At 41.5% G+C, this 18,381-nt stretch overlaps 3 protein-coding genes across 3 annotated transcripts in view; 2 read left to right on the plus strand and 1 right to left on the minus strand.

Moving 5' to 3' along the window:
* Window positions 1-2,024: 2,024 nt before the first annotated feature.
* LOC111236021 (5-hydroxyisourate hydrolase-like) lies at window positions 2,025-4,885 on the plus strand. The gene is made up of 4 exons (XM_022764606.1): window positions 2,025-2,054; window positions 2,777-2,916; window positions 3,131-3,266; window positions 4,014-4,885. Exons 2-4 carry the CDS (start codon window positions 2,783-2,785, stop codon window positions 4,101-4,103), a joined length of 360 nt encoding a protein of 119 aa, XP_022620327.1. The 5' UTR covers window positions 2,025-2,054; window positions 2,777-2,782; the 3' UTR covers window positions 4,104-4,885.
* A 565-nt stretch (window positions 4,886-5,450) lies between these two features.
* Window positions 5,451-14,372, plus strand: LOC111235932 (AFG3-like protein 1). Its single transcript, XM_022764508.1, has 15 exons — window positions 5,451-5,687; window positions 7,496-7,580; window positions 8,200-8,300; window positions 8,562-8,711; window positions 8,858-8,929; window positions 9,339-9,463; window positions 10,008-10,278; window positions 10,538-10,675; window positions 10,759-10,912; window positions 10,999-11,106; window positions 11,602-11,727; window positions 11,859-12,085; window positions 12,172-12,372; window positions 12,462-12,656; window positions 13,152-14,372. The coding sequence occupies exons 1-15, from the start codon at window positions 5,556-5,558 to the stop codon at window positions 13,377-13,379; spliced, it is 2,313 nt and encodes a 770-aa protein (XP_022620229.1). The 5' UTR covers window positions 5,451-5,555; the 3' UTR covers window positions 13,380-14,372.
* A 307-nt stretch (window positions 14,373-14,679) lies between these two features.
* The window catches only part of LOC111235934 (voltage-dependent calcium channel subunit alpha-2/delta-4-like), a 13,887-nt gene continuing 10,185 nt past the window's right edge, over window positions 14,680-18,381 (minus strand). The window contains exons 9-10 of the mRNA XM_022764510.1: window positions 17,826-17,908; window positions 14,680-16,967 (exon numbers count right to left, since the gene is read on the minus strand). Coding sequence (XP_022620231.1) covers window positions 16,869-16,967; window positions 17,826-17,908 — 182 coding nt within the window. The 3' untranslated portion in view covers window positions 14,680-16,868. The remainder of the gene's footprint in view (window positions 16,968-17,825; window positions 17,909-18,381) is intronic.

Genomic DNA, 18,381 nt, shown 5'->3' on the forward strand with positions numbered 1-18,381 from the left:
TTACCATCTGCCTCATGATGAATCTGACAGTCACTTTGGTGAATTAGTGTTTTCATTATTTAAATTGGTAAGTACGTAAGACAAATTAGAAAAGCATAAACTCTAGTATCTGTCTCTAGATCCTGTATTGTCACTGTTGAAGGACGGACACATTTAAACATTTTCTATCATGTTTGTTGTTGATTAAAGCAACATAGAAAGTCTTTGATTAATTACAGATTCAGGAAAAACTTCAGTGTGTTGTGATTTCTATACTGTGCTGCTGCTACTGCTCAAATTCATACCAGACACACTCCATAAAAACCATCAACAAAGCAAAGCTTCATAAGAAACTTTATTTCACATTAAAACTGCATTAATTTACAATCAACTGTAACTGACATTAGAAATAAAATACAGTTGTGAATGAAGGTGCAGGTGAACTTCACTGTCACAAGACAAGTTTGCATAATAAAGAGGTGGATAAATCTTATTTAGTAACAAGTATAAATTATAGTAGAGATGTAAAATAATACTTCATAGCTCAGTGAGGACAGAGCAACAGTCTGACAGCTTGACTGGAAGCTGTTGCAGCCGTCCATAAGTGATGGAGGGAAGGTGCAAAAAGTCCAGGAGCCGTTATTCATCATCAGTCTTAGTGTTAGAAAACGTTTTACACTGTGGTTTTACAGTTTAACATTAGCACACATGCTAACTTCAGCTACAATAACATTACAAGTTTCTCCTCACATATTTGATATTTGCAATCAGCCTGTAAGACTAATGAAACACTTGTGACAGCTAACCGTGTTAGTTGCAGTGTTGCTTGTTCTCCTTGTGTTTCCTCCAGGACTCTGATTACTAGAACAAAGACATGCACATTTAATTAATTGAGGACTCTAAGTTGTCCATAGGTTTGAGAGTGTGTGTGTGTGTGTGTGTGTGTGTGTGTGTGATTGTGTGATTGTGTGTTGTTGTGATAAACCATTTTCCTGCTTTCCTTCCAGTGCATGCTGGGATACATTCCAGTACTTAAAACTTTTTTAGTTTGAAGTTTGATGTGATGAAAAAAAGTTTGACACATTTCATCCAGAATTACAAAGTTTGAATGTAGAAGTCACATGAATATAAAACTAATAAGATTCACCCTGAAATTCAGAGAAGATCTTTAAATTGTTCGTATGGACATTAACCTTTATAATAACAAGCTACATTTTAATTACAGATAATTACTGTCATTTTAGATAGATTTGTATGTCATTTAAGAAAGCAGAAAAAATACTGTATAAATAATACAGTAATTTTTCTCTACAAAAATGGGAAATAAATGCAATTCATTATTATTGGCATAATGCTTAAAATAGAAGTTTGGCTGTTAATTCACAGATAATTTCTGTCATTTTACAGACTTTTGTTCACAATTTAAAAAAAACTGAAAATTACTATTAGAAAACTTAGTTATATCCTGTAAAATTAGGATTTTTTTTTACAGTGTAAATCTACCTAAATCAGAAATAGTATAATCAACTGAACCAGTTGACACCAGCTGCTCTGGAATCTGATTAATAATCAAAAAACCAGTGTTGGAAGTTCAATCGGAAATAGTGATGTTACATTTGTGACCGATTTGATTCACTGCCCTGAGTGACCCCTAAAACAAGACTATGTAAAAACCCAGTGTACGTCTGGACCGTGAATGTGTAGATGTACAAAAACAATTGAAAATATTGAAGCAGCAACAATAAAAAATTTAATTATGTGACAGGATTATGATTAAAGAATAACTTCCACTCAGGCTGTATATGGTAATAGACAGTCAGTGTTTTAATTAAATCAGAACCTTATCATGTACAAACAATCACGATCAAACGGTGAACCACATGTTGAGCTGCACCGTCAGCTGGTTCTACTGACTCCTGAGAGTCAGGAACGACCTTTGACACCGGGTCTGTTTGCGGTGCAGGCTGGGTAAAGTGTCTCTGAGCAGTGGGCGTGTGCAGTGATGGTACAACTGGTTGGGTGAGTTTTGGGAAGTGAATGAAGTCGCTGCAGCAGAGAGGAGTGTGTACACGGAGGTAAGGCTTCTCTTACTACAAACTGCACTGAAACTGACTGAGCTGTGAGGTCTCTCAGTTTCACATTAATACACATGTCTTCACCTGTGTGTGAGCATTCTGCATTTGTCTCCAGAAAGTGGATTTAAAACACTTCACACAAGTGTTTTGTTCATGTTTTCAACCAGGATCAATATCAATGTTGGTTGATCTTTGATCTTTTTTTTTCTTTGTGTTTTTCATTCCCATTTTCTGGACGTGTTACATGTTGCTACTCGTTAGTTTTCCTATTCAGGGTTGTTTGGGTTGGGAGCCATCTTTAGGTTGGTCTCCTCATATGCAGAAAAATATTACAGGAGGTTTCTTAGACTGATATATTTGTATTTATTTACATTTTTAACAGAAAGCAGCAGGAGGAACTCACATTCACATGACTACCACTAACTGCTGGATATCATGAGATGTTTTGGGTGGGGGGCAGGGGGAGTCAAGGGTCAAATGTGGTTGAAAGTCCTTGGACTACTTTGTGGACTAACTGAGAAGCATGGTTTAATCTTTAATCTGCTGGTGAACCATTGATTTTCTTGCAAGTGTTAATTTAAACTCTAATTGAAATAGTATTTTTGGTCATTTTGTGTGTTGCTTTATTGTTGATGGGGTAAATGTTGCAGCTGATTCCTAGTCAGGGTCTAATGTGAGGGAAATATACAGGTAAGAATCACCTGTTCTCACCTCCTCTCCAGCAGACCATGGCAGCAGCAGAGTCCAGCCCTCTGACCACTCACGTGCTGAACGCCGGTGATGGCGTCCCAGCAGCCAAGATGGCCATCAGCCTGCATCGACTCGACACCAAGCTGATGATATGGAACATGCTGAGTGTTGGGTAAGGGTGCGAACATGTGTCTGATCTGAAACCTGAGGAGAAGATGCTGAATTTTAATATTGAAATTGTACCATAATGTTTTCTGGAGGAGAGCAGGGCGGAGCTTTTCTTTGTCAGAGAGAAAGGTAGAAGGATTAGAGACTGAAGCTGACAGTCAGAGTCCCTCTGAGTTTCAAAGTGAGTTGTGGATACGACTCACTTTGATGATTTTTAGGACAACAAACGAAGATGGGCGCTGCCCAGGACTCATCAGCCGAGGAGCCTTCACCCCCGGCATGTACAAGCTGCGCTTTGAGACCGGTTCATACTGGGAGAGTCAGGGTCAGACCTCCTTCTACCCCTATGTAGAGGTGAGCCCTAGTGTTTGAGATCAATGTGTTGATCAGAGTCAAGATGTCACTTACATAACGATCTATAAATAAGTATTAATAAATACATTTTTTCTAAGGATTTAATTAAATAGTATTCAAATGGGTAATTCAAATATTTATCAAAAGAATTTATAAATTAACAATGGTGACTAAGAATATTTACTAATTTTCCAACTCCACTATATTTCACAGGAAAACACTCCATTACGTTTATTTGATATTTATATAATCAAAAACTAAATTAGTATATGAAGAAATTAAAAGATGCACCATTCATGGTACTTACACATTATTGCCTCAGTGATAATAATCCTGTTATATAATATATAATATTCTCAAATGGGCCATTGTGCATAGTGAGTACTTTTTACTACTTTAAGTAAGTTTTGCTGCGAATACTTTTGTAGTTCTACTGAAGTAAAATCATGAATGCAGGATTTTTACTTGTGTATTTTTACACTGTTGTATTGACACTTCCACCACTGTAAATGAATATATGAACAGTTTCATCAGCACAACAGCTGCTTATGAAAACACCTCCGATGTGACCACTGATCGCCACAAGGTGTCGCCAAATCTGAAAAAAAGATAGTGAGGATGGAGTTTGTTTGTGTCTTGAGGAATATGATTGAACCATGACAATGATATGTGTTTCACTACAGGAGATAAATATAGTATCTACTATAATAAACTATATGATTCAGTGTGGTTTGTGTGTGTCTCCAGGTCGTGTTCACCATCAGTGACCCGGAGCAGAGGTTCCACCTCCCTCTGCTTATGAGTCGGTTCTCCTACAGCACCTACAGAGGAAGCTGAGGGTTTTTTATTCTCCTACAGTTGTACAACAACAGTATATTGTATAATATCGGGACCATATAACATCAACAAAATTACAGTTATACAAAGAAACAACAACATAAAGTTTTCATTTCATTAACCAGTTACATCCGTCCAAAGACTTCCACAGTACTGACAATTCCACAGGAAGCTCCGAGGACGAGCAGCTACAGCCTCAACACAACCAGGGATGGAGAGAGATGGGTGTCTGTTGTGTTGTATTAAATTAAACCTTTCTTTGCTTTTTGTTCATTTTTTTCCCCCCAGTTACAAAATTGCTTTACATTTGCTGACTGTTGAATTTCCAATACGTGATTATATATTTACAGTTTTTGTACAGTGTATATGAAGCAACTGAAAATACAGCTGAAATGATTAGTTGATTTCATTTTTCTGTTTTAGGTTTTTCTGTTTCAATTAATCTAATTAGCTAATTGATGACAGTCCAACTGAAATCACATTCAGCCATCCCTTTCGCAGTGTAAAATAATGGTATTGTTTTTTTTTGTTTGTTTGTTTTTTTTATATGTATTGTTTGTAGTTTTAATATTAAAAGGAGAAAAGTTGTCTCTGGACAAATATCACTAAATTTTATGGTTTTAACCTCTTGACATTAAGGATTTGCTGCTTTTCTTTGTGTTATAGTCCTGTGATAGTTAATTAAAAATCTGTGGGTTGTTGACCGTTGATTACCAGCAGAGCCTCTGGGAAATTGATAATTTAATTTTGATCATTTTCCTTTTTTACCTTCTTTATTTCAATCTTGCTAATGTTGTATTTTCAATATTTTATCATGTTGTTAAATGTATTAAATATTTTTTGAACCTTTATTGACCCTCACATGGCAATTTCATTAATCCCCCAGGCTCTAGAGCTGAAATTATTGGAAATCCAAATCTTTATACTATGTTTTTTTTTTTGTTTTTTTTTTACATGACAATAATGGACAGAAGTAGAGAAACAGACAGTCACGGTTACGACATGTTTTGGTGAGTGTTACATGAAGTCGAGGTGAGCAGCATTGGAGAATGTGCCTCTCTGTCTCAGCCAATCAGAGTGAAGGTGTGCTGTGAGGACCCGCGGCTCATCGTCTCATGCCTGAAAGTAATAAAGCCATTTTAAATCGAATTATATGCATTTACGTACAGCAGATCAGCGGCTTATTTTGTTTTGTAGTGAAATTGTGTTTTTTACCTAAATAATTTTTTATCATTATTATATTTTTAAATTTTCAAACAATAATTTCGTACAGGCATTTGCAGAGACAATCTCCTGGGCCTTTACATCATCCTCCCGTTGACATTTCTCACCGTTGCTCTTATTCAATAACATTTGCACCAGCTACACAATGAAGTTCGCTGGAGGGAACTAAGCAAAAAAAAAAAAAGTTAGTGTTTTTGACTAAAAGGTTGGGCAGGTGGCAGAGGGAGGATGTCTCAGCTGCTGAGGCTTCTCTCAGCGGCCGCTCTGCCTCTCTGTCGGGCTGGAGGAGCCCGGGCACGGCTCTCCGCGGTGACGGCAGGACGGTTCTTCTCAGCCGGATACCTGAGCTCCGCCGCCCCGGTAAGTGAAGATGGAAGTTTTTGAGTAATAGCTGTGTAAAAAAAAAAAAAAAGAAGAAAAAATTAGTCCGTGAGGGACGTAATGGACCAACTATCTTCTTCACGTGGGATGGAGGTTAGATTTAAACTGAAATTTGTTTGTCTAGACGAACGGATATCTAGCTAGCCCGACTGCGTGCTAAATCTGATTGCAGAACCATCCAGTTCAGGGGTCGTTTGTGTATTAACAAGATAACATACCATCTAAAAGTCTACTTCAGACTTTCTCTGCTTTACACCTTTTCCACTCTTTAATTCAGCATTATTACGATCCAATAAAATCCAATGAAAATAATCTTTTACGAGAAGAAATCGACTTTTTTCTTTCTGAAAACACTGCTAGCCGCTAGCTAACATTAGTGTACGGACAACGCTAGGTGATGTAACCGTTAGCTGTTTTTAAAGGATCAAGTATCGGTAACATACTACTTCTTTTATCAGCAGATGTGACACATACGTGGGATTGTTCTACACCATTGTTGACGGAGGGATTAGCTAGCAGTAGCTAATACTGTAATTAGTCATTAAAAAAGCTACAGATAGCTCCTGAGCTGTAGACTAATTGATTAATCAACAACTATTTTTGGTAATGAATTATTAGTTTCAGTTGCAGACGTTTCAGCCCCTCAAATGAAAACCAGCTAATATTTGACACACTTGACGCTTTTCTTTACCATATTTGACAGATCAAATAAAACAAGCTGTTGAAATAGATTACTTTGGATTTTGGATTTTAACAATCCTTTTTACACTACTATTTATACACTGTTTATACACTGTTGTCAAATGGCGTCAGACTTCAATCATTCCATTCTGTTGTCTCCTTAGTTTTATACAGATACATGTATGTTCGTGGTCACATGGTCACATGGTCACATGCCCAGTTGCACATTTAAAGGGTCATTGGTAGTTATTAATGTTCATCCAGACCATACATGTGCCGAAAACATCTCCTTAAGACAGCTTCAGTGTAAGTGACGAAGGGTTAAATCCACAGTGCCTGCTCCACTATAATGTGGCTTCTAATGTTTAACTGAAGCTGAAATGAGAGGAGGACAAATGAATGGGTATTTTCCAGAGTTGTATTGTTTCTAGTACAAAATTCCCTCCTTGTGTTAGTCTCCTTCTACTGCAGCTCAAAGCACAAAAAAGGTGTTTCACACTTTTGTCTGACTCATGCCTTAAATTAGCTTTCTATGTACATACGGGCATGTGAGTATAGTTTATCACAGCATTGAATATCAAAAATTTTAATATGTTTTCAAAATAGCTGTTGAAAAACATTTGATACTTTAGTGATTATTGTATTGTACACTTCATGGTTCAAAGTATGTGGCCACCTATACACTATGTGATAGTTGAATATGAACCATGGGCATTAATGTGCTGCTATAACAGAGCTGCTGGATGCGGGTTGAGCTCAGGGGTCGGTGCAGTTCACACCAAAGTGGGAGAACCAGTTCTTTATGGAGCTGCTTTGTGCGCGGGGTCATGACACTTTAAACAGGAAAGAGACAAACACAAAGTTGAAAAGACACTATTGTCTAAAAAATCAGTGCGTGCAGTGGTGTTAGATTTTCCAAACAGACCCAGACCAGAAGTAAACAGAAGAACGTTTCCTACTTACTTTTGTCATGCTGATCCCTACATCTGCATTATTGCACTGATCACAGAGACTAATGCAGTGAAGGTCAGGTGACCCTCAGTGTGTGTGGTCGTAAAGCCATATACCACTATCTGTACTAACAGGGGTTCTGGGGTCTTTTCCAGAACGTCTGTCGGACTCCGGCTAACTTCCTGCTGTGTCGCAGATTCCAGCCGACTCAGCGACGACTGTTCTCCACTGAACCCAAAGGTGAGAGCTGCTGGGTGTGCGTTTTTATGTGGTTATTATTTTCTCATTTTATTGCGGCATACATTACGTTTGACTCGGACAATTATTGTATTTTCATCATTTACATGTGATTTTGCATCTGTTTGTTATATGGAGATTCATGCCAATATTGATTTAAAACATATCGCTCAGCCCTGATGTGCGTTCAGTCTCGCTTTCTCTTAGTTGATTTAATACAAATTCTCATAGTTTTTACCTGCATTCATCACCACTCAGGATATTATTGAATCAGTTCAGCAGCTTCAGTCGCTCGTATTTACCACCAGACAGCAGCAGAAACACCTGGAGGCATAATAGAAATATAATCTGTCAAATAAAGCTGTTTAAATGCTGTGATGTTTAATAAATAAATCAAGCAAAGATTTGAAATGTTGACATTTTCCATGTCCTCAGGCTGTTGGATGTGACGCTCTGCTGCTGGTGTAACAGGGATAATATCATGTAACAGCAGCCTCAGTTTAGGAAATAACTCACTCTTAAATGATTATTTCACTGGAAGCAGAGGCGAGATGAAACCTGATACTGGGATGGAAACGAGGGAATGAATCCTGGTTGTAATAAAACCGTCTTTGAGTTTCAGATGGAGGAGGAGGAGGAGGAGGAGGTGGAGGTGGAAGATCAGGAGGAGGGAAGAGAGGAGGAGCAGGTGGAGGAAAAGACTGGTGGAGCCGAATGCAGAAGGTTTGTCACAATTCAAACTGACATCACAAAGTATAATGAACACACACACATATTTGAATATAGAAATTCTTATAAGCTGTTTAAAGACTTCTTCTGTGTAGTTCAACTAAAATAAAAAAAAACAGCTATAATAATGGAAACCAAGACGACTCGTGTAATTGTCAGCTGTGTAGCAGACGTCCCGTGTGTCCTCATCACCGCGACGTCTTTATAACCTGTTCCTGACTTCAACACCTGCGTCTCCTCTCTGCTGCTCCTCAGGGCGACTTCCCCTGGGACGAGAAGGATTTCCGTTACATGGCGATCACCGTGGCCGGAGTCGGTTCAGCTCTGCTCTACTTCTACTTCAGAGACAACGGCAGAGAGATCAGCTGGAAGGACTTCGTCCACCGATACCTGGGCAGAGGCTTGGTGAGGGGAATCATGGGACATTTATACCAGGACACACTGGATTCACACCAGTCAGTCCTGTAGTTACTAACACGCCTCAGCTGGAAAAAGAAAATGTAATTTTTAAGAATATAATTGTAATATTTCTAATACTTTTGTCTGTCCAGGTGGATCGGCTGGAGGTCATCAACAAACAATACGTCAGAGTCATCCTGATGCCGGGAGCCGACGCTGATGCGGTGAGAAGAAACAAACGAAATTGAATCTTATTTGATCATCTCTAAAAGAGAGAATATGTAAAAAATCGAACTTTTACCTCATTTTCATGCAGTTTTTTGCTGCTGTAATGAAATTTAGCGTATTTGTCAGTATCTGCTGCATTTTGATGACTGAGGAATGATCCTGTGGAATCAGTTTGGAAATGGGCTTTAGTCCGATTTTTAATACCACGTACTCAGTAAGGCTTTGTTAGATGCTTTTGTTTAGTCTTTGTGTATTTGAATCGTCAGTTTAAAAAAAATGTAACATTCCCTTTATTAAAATTTGACTTTATTTCAGTCTGTGAATAATTAAACAAAAGTAAAGATTTTCTAGAGGCTGAAAAGGCGTTAGATGACGTCAGACAGTAACACGACGTCATGTGTGCAGAGCTACGTCTGGTTCAACATCGGCAGCGTGGACACGTTCGAGAGGAACCTGGAGACGGCGCACATGGAGCTCGGCCTGGAGCCGTCGCACCGAGCCACCGTCGTCTACAGCACCGAGAGCGACGGGTGAGTTTAACAACGGTGCACCGCACAGCTCGGATGTAAGGAGGGAGCGTCGAGCTGTCCGGTTGTGATCAGCACCTGATGTTAATGCCAGGTGCTAACAGGGACGCAGACTCGCACTCTCTCCCGTCAGTCATTTCCTCTGGCGGTTTCACTCTCTCTGAGTTTATCAGCTGTGATTCGTGGCTGTTTGACATATTTTCTCCCCGGTTCATTTTTGTGGTTAAGACGTCGGAGGCGCTTTGAACTCGTCATGAGTTTATTTGCTGTGTGGCAGAAAGAGGCGTCACAGCAGCCTTCAGAAACTCATGCTGAACTCCTCTTCCTTAACTGCTCATTAGCTGCGAGCACTGTTGACCTGGAGCCGTCTCCATTCAGAAACCGTATCTGATGTCTTGTCCTCGATTTATTAGACGTCCCAAAATTTCTCAATCTTAATTTCCTGAAAATGATTGTTTTATACGTCACATAAAGCAGTTAGTGAGTTTCTTTAATGCTTTGACATTTTCCCCATCTGCTGTCTGACGTTTCCTCCTCGTCCTCGCAGCTCTTTTCTGATGAGCATGCTCCCCACTCTGCTGCTGATTGGCTTCCTGCTCTTCACCCTGCGGCGAGGGCCAATGGGAGGAGGAGCCGGCGGCGGGAGGGGCGGGCCCTTCAGCATGGGCGAGTCCACGGCCAAAATGATGAAGGACAGCATCGACGTGAAGTTCAAGGACGTGGCCGGCTGCGAGGAGGCCAAAGTGGAGATCCTGGAGTTCGTCAACTTCCTGAAGAACCCACAGCAGTACCAGGACCTCGGAGCCAAGATCCCCAAGGTACAGAACAGAACACAATCTTATCCAGAGCGCAGAGAAAACATTTTCAAATGGTACAAAAGTCCCAAAATAAAGACCAGAACTCAGATAATCAGGTTTTTAGATCTTTGTGCTTCAACAAAATTCAGAATTATGGAAAAAAATCAAAGTAAAGACGAATTAAATGATTGATTTTTTTTCCTTCTTTCCCAAATGTTTGAGACAATGAAACGACATAGTGGTAGTATAAACGACTGTCATGCTGTGTGTGGTATCCCAGGGTGCCGTGCTGTCCGGTCCTCCTGGGACGGGGAAGACTCTGCTGGCCAAAGCCACAGCCGGAGAGGCCAACGTCCCCTTCATCACCGTCAACGGCTCCGAGTTCCTGGAGATGTTTGTGGGCGTGGGTCCGGCCCGGGTGAGTGAAGGGGAACATCTGTCCTTTCTGAGAACCAGATGTTGTGTTGACTCCGAGTTTGACCGACTCCTCTCCCCCTGAAGGTGAGGGACATGTTTGCCTTGGCGAGGAAGAACGCCCCCTGCATCCTCTTCATCGACGAGATCGACGCCGTGGGGAGGAAGAGGGGAGGGGGGAACTTCGGAGGTCAGAGCGAGCAGGAGAACACGCTGAACCAGCTGCTGGTGGAGATGGACGGTACGCTGCAGAACAGCTGGAGTCCGATGGTTCAGGCTGGACCGTGGAGGTCTGATGTTTCATGTCTTCGCCTCCTGTGTTTTCAGGTTTCAACACGGCCACTAACGTGGTCGTCCTGGCCGGAACCAACAGACCCGACATCCTGGATCCTGCTCTGATGAGACCGGGACGCTTCGACAGACAGATCTACATAGGTACACCTCAACACATGGTTTTGCTGTCAGTTTTGGAGACAGACAGTTTAGTTTAGGGAGTTGAGGGAATTACAGACAGAAAATGGTCCGACCCGAGGGACACGCTGCCCGGGACATAAGAGCCCATGTGCTATGCGCCCCAACCAATCGGCTGTCAGATCGCCCCCAGATCCATGTCATACAACGTGACATCATCACCTCCACCAGAGTTTTCGTTCTTGAAGTTACAAACGTTCACCTGTGTAATTATATTTAATTAATAATAAGCTCTTGAATGATGAGTTTGTTTCACAATAATAAAACCACGTGGTGGAAAAGTGCTGATGATCACATGTGATTTATTAACATAATAATAAGAAACTTTGTTTATGAAGCACTTTTTAAAAACAACAACAACAATATAGTAAAAGAAGCGAAACCACAAGACGGATAAAACCAACAGGATTAAACAACAATCGTTTAAAAACGCTGTGAATGTCTCCCGTCTCTTCTCAGGTCCTCCGGACATCAAGGGGAGGGCGTCCATCTTTAAAGTCCACCTCCGACCAATCAAACTGGACCCCAACCTGGACAAAGACGCTCTCGCCAGGAAGATGGCCGCAGCTACACCTGGATTCACCGGTCTGTAACAGCCACCTTCAGAAATATTTCTGTGAAGTTTCAGACGCTGAAACAGACGAACAGAAACGAGAGTGAAATGAAAAGAAGGTAAAATAACACGAGGTCGTTGTTTCTCCCTGTGAACCAATCAGGAGCCGACATCGCCAACGTCTGCAACGAGGCGGCTCTGATCGCCGCCAGACACCTGGACCCGTCCGTCAACGGCAAACACTTCGAGCACGCCATCGACCGGGTCATCGGAGGTCTGGAGAAGAAGACTCAGGTCCTGCAGCCCACAGAGAAGAAGACGGTAGCGTATCACGAGGCCGGTCACGCCATCGTGGGCTGGTTCCTGCAGCACGCCGACCCCCTGCTGAAGGTACGACACACTCTTGTGCATGTACAGAACACCTGGAGTCATCACATCACACCTGCAGATGTTACCTGTGCTGTCTGTGTGTGCAGGTGTCGATCATCCCGCGGGGGAAGGGTCTGGGTTACGCTCAGTACCTGCCCAGAGAGCAGTACCTGTACAGCCGGGAGCAGCTGTTCGACAGGATGTGTATGATGCTGGGGGGCCGCGTGGCCGAGGAGGTCTTCTTCGACCGGATCACCACCGGAGCGCAGGACGACCTGAAGAAGGTCACGCAGTCGGCCTACGCTCAGGTAAGCGCCGCACACCTGCAGGCTCTGCTTCGGGTCTCTGTCATTCTTTTTCCCGCCGTGACGCCTCGTTCTCCTCCTCCCTCCCCCAGGTGGTGCAGTTTGGGATGAGCGAGAAGGTGGGGCAGGTGTCGTTCGATCTGCCCCGGCAGGGCGAGATGGTGATGGAGAAGCCGTACAGCGAGGCGACGGCGGAGCTGATCGACGGCGAGGTCAGAGGGCTGGTGGATCGAGCGTACGAGCGAACGCTGCAGCTCATCAGGGAAAAGAAGGAGCTGGTGGAGATGGTGAGACTCGAACACACCACCTGCTCGTAGACGTTCAGGTGTCTTGAGGGCTGTGGGCATTTACTGCACATCACTCTTCATTCTACGTTTGTCCGTCTTTTTGTTTTGGCCAAACTTCCCCACGAACATCTTAAATGTTTCATCTCAGACATTTGTCTCTGCAACAGCTGCAGGTTTTAAATTCAAACGTCTTTATTTTTGTTCCTTTGTCCCCGGGAGCAGAGCGAGAAAGTCTAAAGTAAAAGATATTTTTATTGCATTATTCTTATTAATCTTAGACCAGTGTGACTGAAAAAGGTTTTAAAAGTTCAAGAGAGAGAGGTGGATAAATAAATGAAAGAAGCTTTTGGTTTCCTTCACGCCTTTACTACTCTTCACCATTCATCTATAACTTCATACAAATGATGATGAACAACACGCGTGCTGAAGAGAATCACCTGTATCCCAGAGGAAAAGAGAAGTGACCTCAGTGTTGTGTCCTGGTTTGCTCCTCAGGTGGGGAAGCGCCTCCTGGAGAAGGAGGTCCTGGACAAGGCGGACATGTTGGAGCTGCTGGGCCCGCGGCCGTTCGAGGAGAAGTCGACGTACGAGGAGTTCGTGGAGGGGACGGGGAGTTTCGAGGAGGACACCAGTTTGCCGGAGGGCCTCCGGGACTGGAACCAGGAGAGGGGGGCGGAGGCCGAGGAGGCGGTGCCGGCTCAAGACAAACAGCAGGCTGTGTAGCGCCGCCGCCGCTCGGGGGAGGGGCGGGACTCGGATGAGACAAACGAACACTTCACGTCCCAGCTGCAAAAAAACTCAACTCAGTGCTGACCCGGCTCTACAGGCCTGGGAGGGGCTACAGGGGGGGTTCTTTTATAAATGACTTCCACAGATTAGTAATTCACACCCTCAGTTTGTTTTGGCTCCTTCAGGTTAATAACCCAAACTCAAATTATTAACTTGATGCCCTGAAATCACCAGCAGCTTCATCCCATTAGTCCCACAGCTGCTCTCTGTGTGAGTGTGGGTTTGATTTAAAGTTGGGGCTGAGATCACAGGTTTCTGGGACAAAAAAAAAAAAAAGTAAATTATGTTTGTAAATGACAGATTTGAGATCAGATCTTCCTCCTGAGAACCTCCAGGCTGCACAACCTCCGGTTAAATGTAGAGTTCACTTTTATTTATCCAGAAACGCTTCACTGAGGAAGCTGCTCCGAAACGCCTTAACGCTCGACCAACAGGAGACAGCAGAGCAGATTTTAATCTTCCTGCATTGAATGTAAGTGAAGCTCATTTACAGCGTGTGAACAGACTGATTTATCTTTGTATTTATTTCTGCTCTGTGATGGACGTCTGCCTCCCTGCCAACGAGGAAGAAGCTCCAGGTGAAAATTTGCAGCTGAATTTAAAAACATTTTTACAGGTTTAAATATTTTGAGTGTGAAGTTTTTTTTTTTTGTTTCCTGTTTTTACAAGATTTCAAAGTAAGTGCAGAAGTTTTCCTGCATTAACTCGTGTCAGCCCACAGCTCCTCAGTAACCGTCACTTTGGAGTTATTTCACGCCGACACACCTCGACGCTCGACGTGTAAATGTTTGTATAAATTCTGTGAGTTAACGAATCGTCCAGAAGCTGCTTCGTCATCGGCCCGGTGGCTGATGGGTAACGTCTAGTTCTCTGAAGGATTTCTGCTGCTAATTTTTAAAGGTAAAATCCCCCTAAAAAAAAAAAAAGCCATTTCAGGCCAAATGAATGCAGCTCATCCTCAGCACTGATCCCTCTGTCGCAGAGTAAAAGTTGCTTTATTTATGTTTCATTTTTTTTTAATTTTTATCAGCTGCTCTTCTGAACAGAGTGAAACCAATTAAACTTCTCAGCCTGACGTCACTTCTGCCTCCACGCCACCTCATCCTCCAGACAGGGTGAGAAACATATCTGATGTTTCATTAGAAAACAAATCCATTTTTTATTACAGCGGAGTTCCTCCCTATATGGAAGATAAAACATGTCCAGATATATGAAATTGAATTATTGGAAGAAAAAAAGATCTTTGCATTTAAATGATTTTCATCACATATTAAGTTTAAATTTAAGTAAAAATGTTGGAAATGACTGGTGGAAGTAGAAGAGGTTCAGACTAAAAAGAAAAGACAAAAGTTATTGATCACTGTATCTATAGGGAGATTGTTTTTCTTGGTGATGTCACATTATCGTTGTTACTGCAGCCGTCCAGCAGGCGGCGACCTCGCTGCTCAGCTGCAGGAGGGTTCGACTGACGCATGAACAAACTGATGTTTAACAGCTGCTGAACCTGGATGAACGTCAGCCTGGTTTTTTACTGTCACATGAGAAGATGAACGCAGCTTGAATCAACCGAACCCTCCTGTAGGTATGTCAGCTGTGTTTCAGACCTCACTGACAGGAAGTGCATTATTACAGAGACATGGATGTGTACATGTATCACCTGTAACTTTCTGCTGAAGTAAATGAACACAACTCAAAAAGTCAGAAATTACACATGAAAAATTTGTGATTTTTATATCAGAATTGCAAAAAGCAGCAGTTTTAATTAACTTTTTCAAATTGGGTCATATCCTTATTAATGTGTCTTGGTGGTGGTTTAGATTCTCACCTGACTCCAGTGATGAACAGGTGCACGTTAGGACACTGTGACATCGCTAATGGGGGTGTGGTTATCAGAGAGAACAACCAATGACACCCACCAATGATGTCGGGTGTGTCAGGTCAGTGAAACTGCTGCTGCTAAATGTGAATATAATCATCTCTCCCATATAAAAATATATACAAATTTACTTGTAGTTTGACTTTATATAGAAAATATATATAAAATAAAAATTCAAAACCTAATTATTTCCCTCAAATTGTTCAGACACAATTAAGAAACTTTATTGTTTGTTTGAGGGAAACTTGCCTCAAAATTTCTGACTTTACAAGTTGATAAGAAACACTTGAACGCACCGTTAAGTATTTCTGACATTGGGGGGGCGGGGACCTGGTGATGATGCTGTGGAGGTAAGACTTTAAAGACTTGACATGTCCTCATGTACAAACTCAGTCTCTGTTGTGTAAAAGACGCTTGGTGCTCCACGTGAAAATAAACTGAATGAAAAACAAATGGAAGTGAAAAAATGTTTATTGGATTCAGGACAATTTTCTCATCTTTAACCAACTAAAGCCAAAAAAACTTCAGACTTAGAAAAAAAAAACATCCTGAGATTTCTGAGAACTTCACCTGAAAGATTTTGTTCTCCAGGGAAAGTTTCCAAAAAATTTGCTGAAAATACGAGACCTGTAAAAGTGAATGTTACCGGAAACTGTACTTGAAATGTGTCGGATGTGAAGTTCTCTATTCCTGTCTAGTGAAACCTGAAGTGTAACGTCTCTCCAGCTGTGGTTTATTTTATTTAGCTGCTGATGTCTAGTAGAGAAATGACCTCTTGCCACTAGAGGTCACTGTTCATAGCTGTGCACTCAACAAAAAAACAAACAGTTCATTTGAAAATAATTCTCATTTTGTTCTGTTACAAAATGATGGTTCAGCTTCAGTCAAACTAAACCCCAGCTTTATTATAAAGTAATCACATTGAATTTAAACCCTGCACTTCAATGAGCGACACAGTTTAGGTCTCTTAAACATTTGGCTTCAGTTTGTTAAAAATCTAAAATGTGATATTTCTGTTTTCTGTTGAGAACGTCGTGTTTAAAGCTGTTTTTCCTACGTCTGAAGAGTTGTGTTAAATCACTTGAATGTAAAACTCTACTCATACACAAGATTTCTGTATCAAAAAAAGCTACAAAGATGCTACATTCTTGTTTTAAATGTAATGGCAACATTTCTCCAAACAGAAGCTGCACTGTTTACACCTGTCCACCGGGGGGGGGGGGCACCGAGAGTCCCCTCCCCTCGAGAGTCTGCTTGGGGCTTCATCAGGATGAGGACTCCTCAGAGCTTTTCCTCCCTGTTCAGGAACGAGGCCAAATCAGTTTTTAAAAAAATCAAATAGCCCTTTATCTGCGCCGCAGAGAGACTGAAGCTCGTCTGAGCAGCAGGAAACAAAAGATGTCCCGTTGTCTCTCGTGGCAAGTAAAAAGAAAGAAGAATAAATCCCTTGGCTACATGCTCTGTTTTCTTATTAGAAGTCCTTCTTCTTCTTTAAATCCCGGCTCCGGCTCCCCTCTGAGCATCCCGATTGATGGGTTGGTCCTGGTTTATGTCCACCGGTGAACCAATGAGACGAGCAGAGAGCTGGAGAAGAGGGAAATCGACAGGGAGATGGCCGACGCCCCTCCACAGTCCTTTGCATCTTCCTGTTGAGGTTTAACATATTGGTACATATCAGTATACATGAAAACATGCATCATCAGTAGAGGATATATATCTATCAGCTTTTAAATAAATACACTTTCACTAGTTCATGTTTTATCAGGTTAAGATTACAACAGTTAATTATTGATTTAATATGATTTATTTCCTGGAGGTGTGAGATCATGCTTCTCCAGCTCTTTCTAAGTCGAAGTGTAAAGTCCTACATTCAATATTAGCTGGTCTCAAACTGCTGATTCAGGTTCCACCATTAAAACTTAAAGGGTTGTCCAGTGTAAAGGTCTGTCCATGTGTAGTGTGATTATAGATCAGGTCTAGGTTCTATATTAATACTGTGAAAGTATCAAAGCCTCAGTCCACAGAGAAATGCACACAGCCTGTATTCAGAAACTGAGCCTTAAAACCAGCCGTCAGGACTTCTGGAACTTTGTGATGTCACAACAAAGCAGTCACCAAGCCCCGCCCACCTGGACCCACCATCCAAACCTTGCAGGATTTGGTTTCTCTGAGTGTTTTACCTGAAATCTGCTATATTTTTATTGGATCACTCAGACAACAGTCAGCCAATCAGAAGAGAGGCTCAGAGCCTCCTCTTTTTAAAAGGGAGATTTAAATAAAGTGTTCGGACATAGATTTTTGTTATTTTAAGTGTATTGTGTTACATTTATGTAATGTTGGAACCAAGTTAAATGTTTGTATGTAAATGGGAAGTGACATCATGTTTCTAGGAGGAGATTATTTCTAATGTGTCCACTGTTTATGAGGCTGTGTTCAAAATCATTCATTGCATTCATCATGTGTTCATCATGTGTTCACCATGATCCCTCAGTCACGGCACTGACCTTTGGGTGGTAGGCGTGGCAGGACTCCGGACGTCGCCGCACCTTCTGGGATTTCATCCTGTTGCACTTCACGGTGGCATTATGTTCACTGGTGTCAAGGAGAACAGACTGCAGCAGAGGATGGATGTTTCTGATCCTAGTTCTGACACGAAATCAATTTTTCCAAATGCGCAGTCTGTAAATTTCTATCTGAGTGTTTATAAGTAAATAAAACTGAAATATAAGCTCAATCTTTGTCTTTCATTTATATGTTTGGTGATTTTGTCAAACAACATCACAGTTATAAAATCAGGGTTTGACCATTGGTGGTCCAGACATGTACTGGGTTAAGACATTTTATGCCTTACTATACTATGACTTTTTTATGCCTTACTATACTGTGACTTTTTCTACCTTACTATACTATGACGTTTTTATGACTTTTTATTCCTTACTATACTATGACGTTTTTATGACTTTTTATGCCTTACTTTACTATGTTGTTTTTATGACTTTTTATGCCTTACTATACTATGACGTTTTTATGACTTTTTATGCCTTACTTTACTATGTCGTT

This window comes from Seriola dumerili, unplaced genomic scaffold (assembly GCF_002260705.1).
Source record: "Seriola dumerili isolate Sdu_G_001 unplaced genomic scaffold, Sdu_1.0 BDQW01000550.1, whole genome shotgun sequence".
NCBI lineage: Eukaryota > Metazoa > Chordata > Actinopteri > Carangiformes > Carangidae > Seriola > Seriola dumerili.

What these genes read in the sequence shown, in the direction of transcription:
- LOC111236021 (XM_022764606.1), top strand. Translation starts at nt 2,783, where the DNA reads ATGGCAGCAGCAGAGTCCAGCCCTCTGACCACTCACGTGCTGAACGCC. An exon ending in TGGAACATGCTGAGTGTTGG is followed by an intron (nt 2,917 to 3,130) that starts GTAAGGGTGCGA and finishes GATGATTTTTAG; the next exon opens with GACAACAAACGAAGATGGGC. An exon ending in CCTTCTACCCCTATGTAGAG is followed by an intron (nt 3,267 to 4,013) that starts GTGAGCCCTAGT and finishes GTGTGTCTCCAG; the next exon opens with GTCGTGTTCACCATCAGTGA.
- LOC111235932 (XM_022764508.1), top strand. Translation starts at nt 5,556, where the DNA reads ATGTCTCAGCTGCTGAGGCTTCTCTCAGCGGCCGCTCTGCCTCTCTGT. An exon ending in TACAGCACCGAGAGCGACGG is followed by an intron (nt 9,464 to 10,007) that starts GTGAGTTTAACA and finishes TCGTCCTCGCAG; the next exon opens with CTCTTTTCTGATGAGCATGC. An exon ending in TGGGCGTGGGTCCGGCCCGG is followed by an intron (nt 10,676 to 10,758) that starts GTGAGTGAAGGG and finishes CTCCCCCTGAAG; the next exon opens with GTGAGGGACATGTTTGCCTT.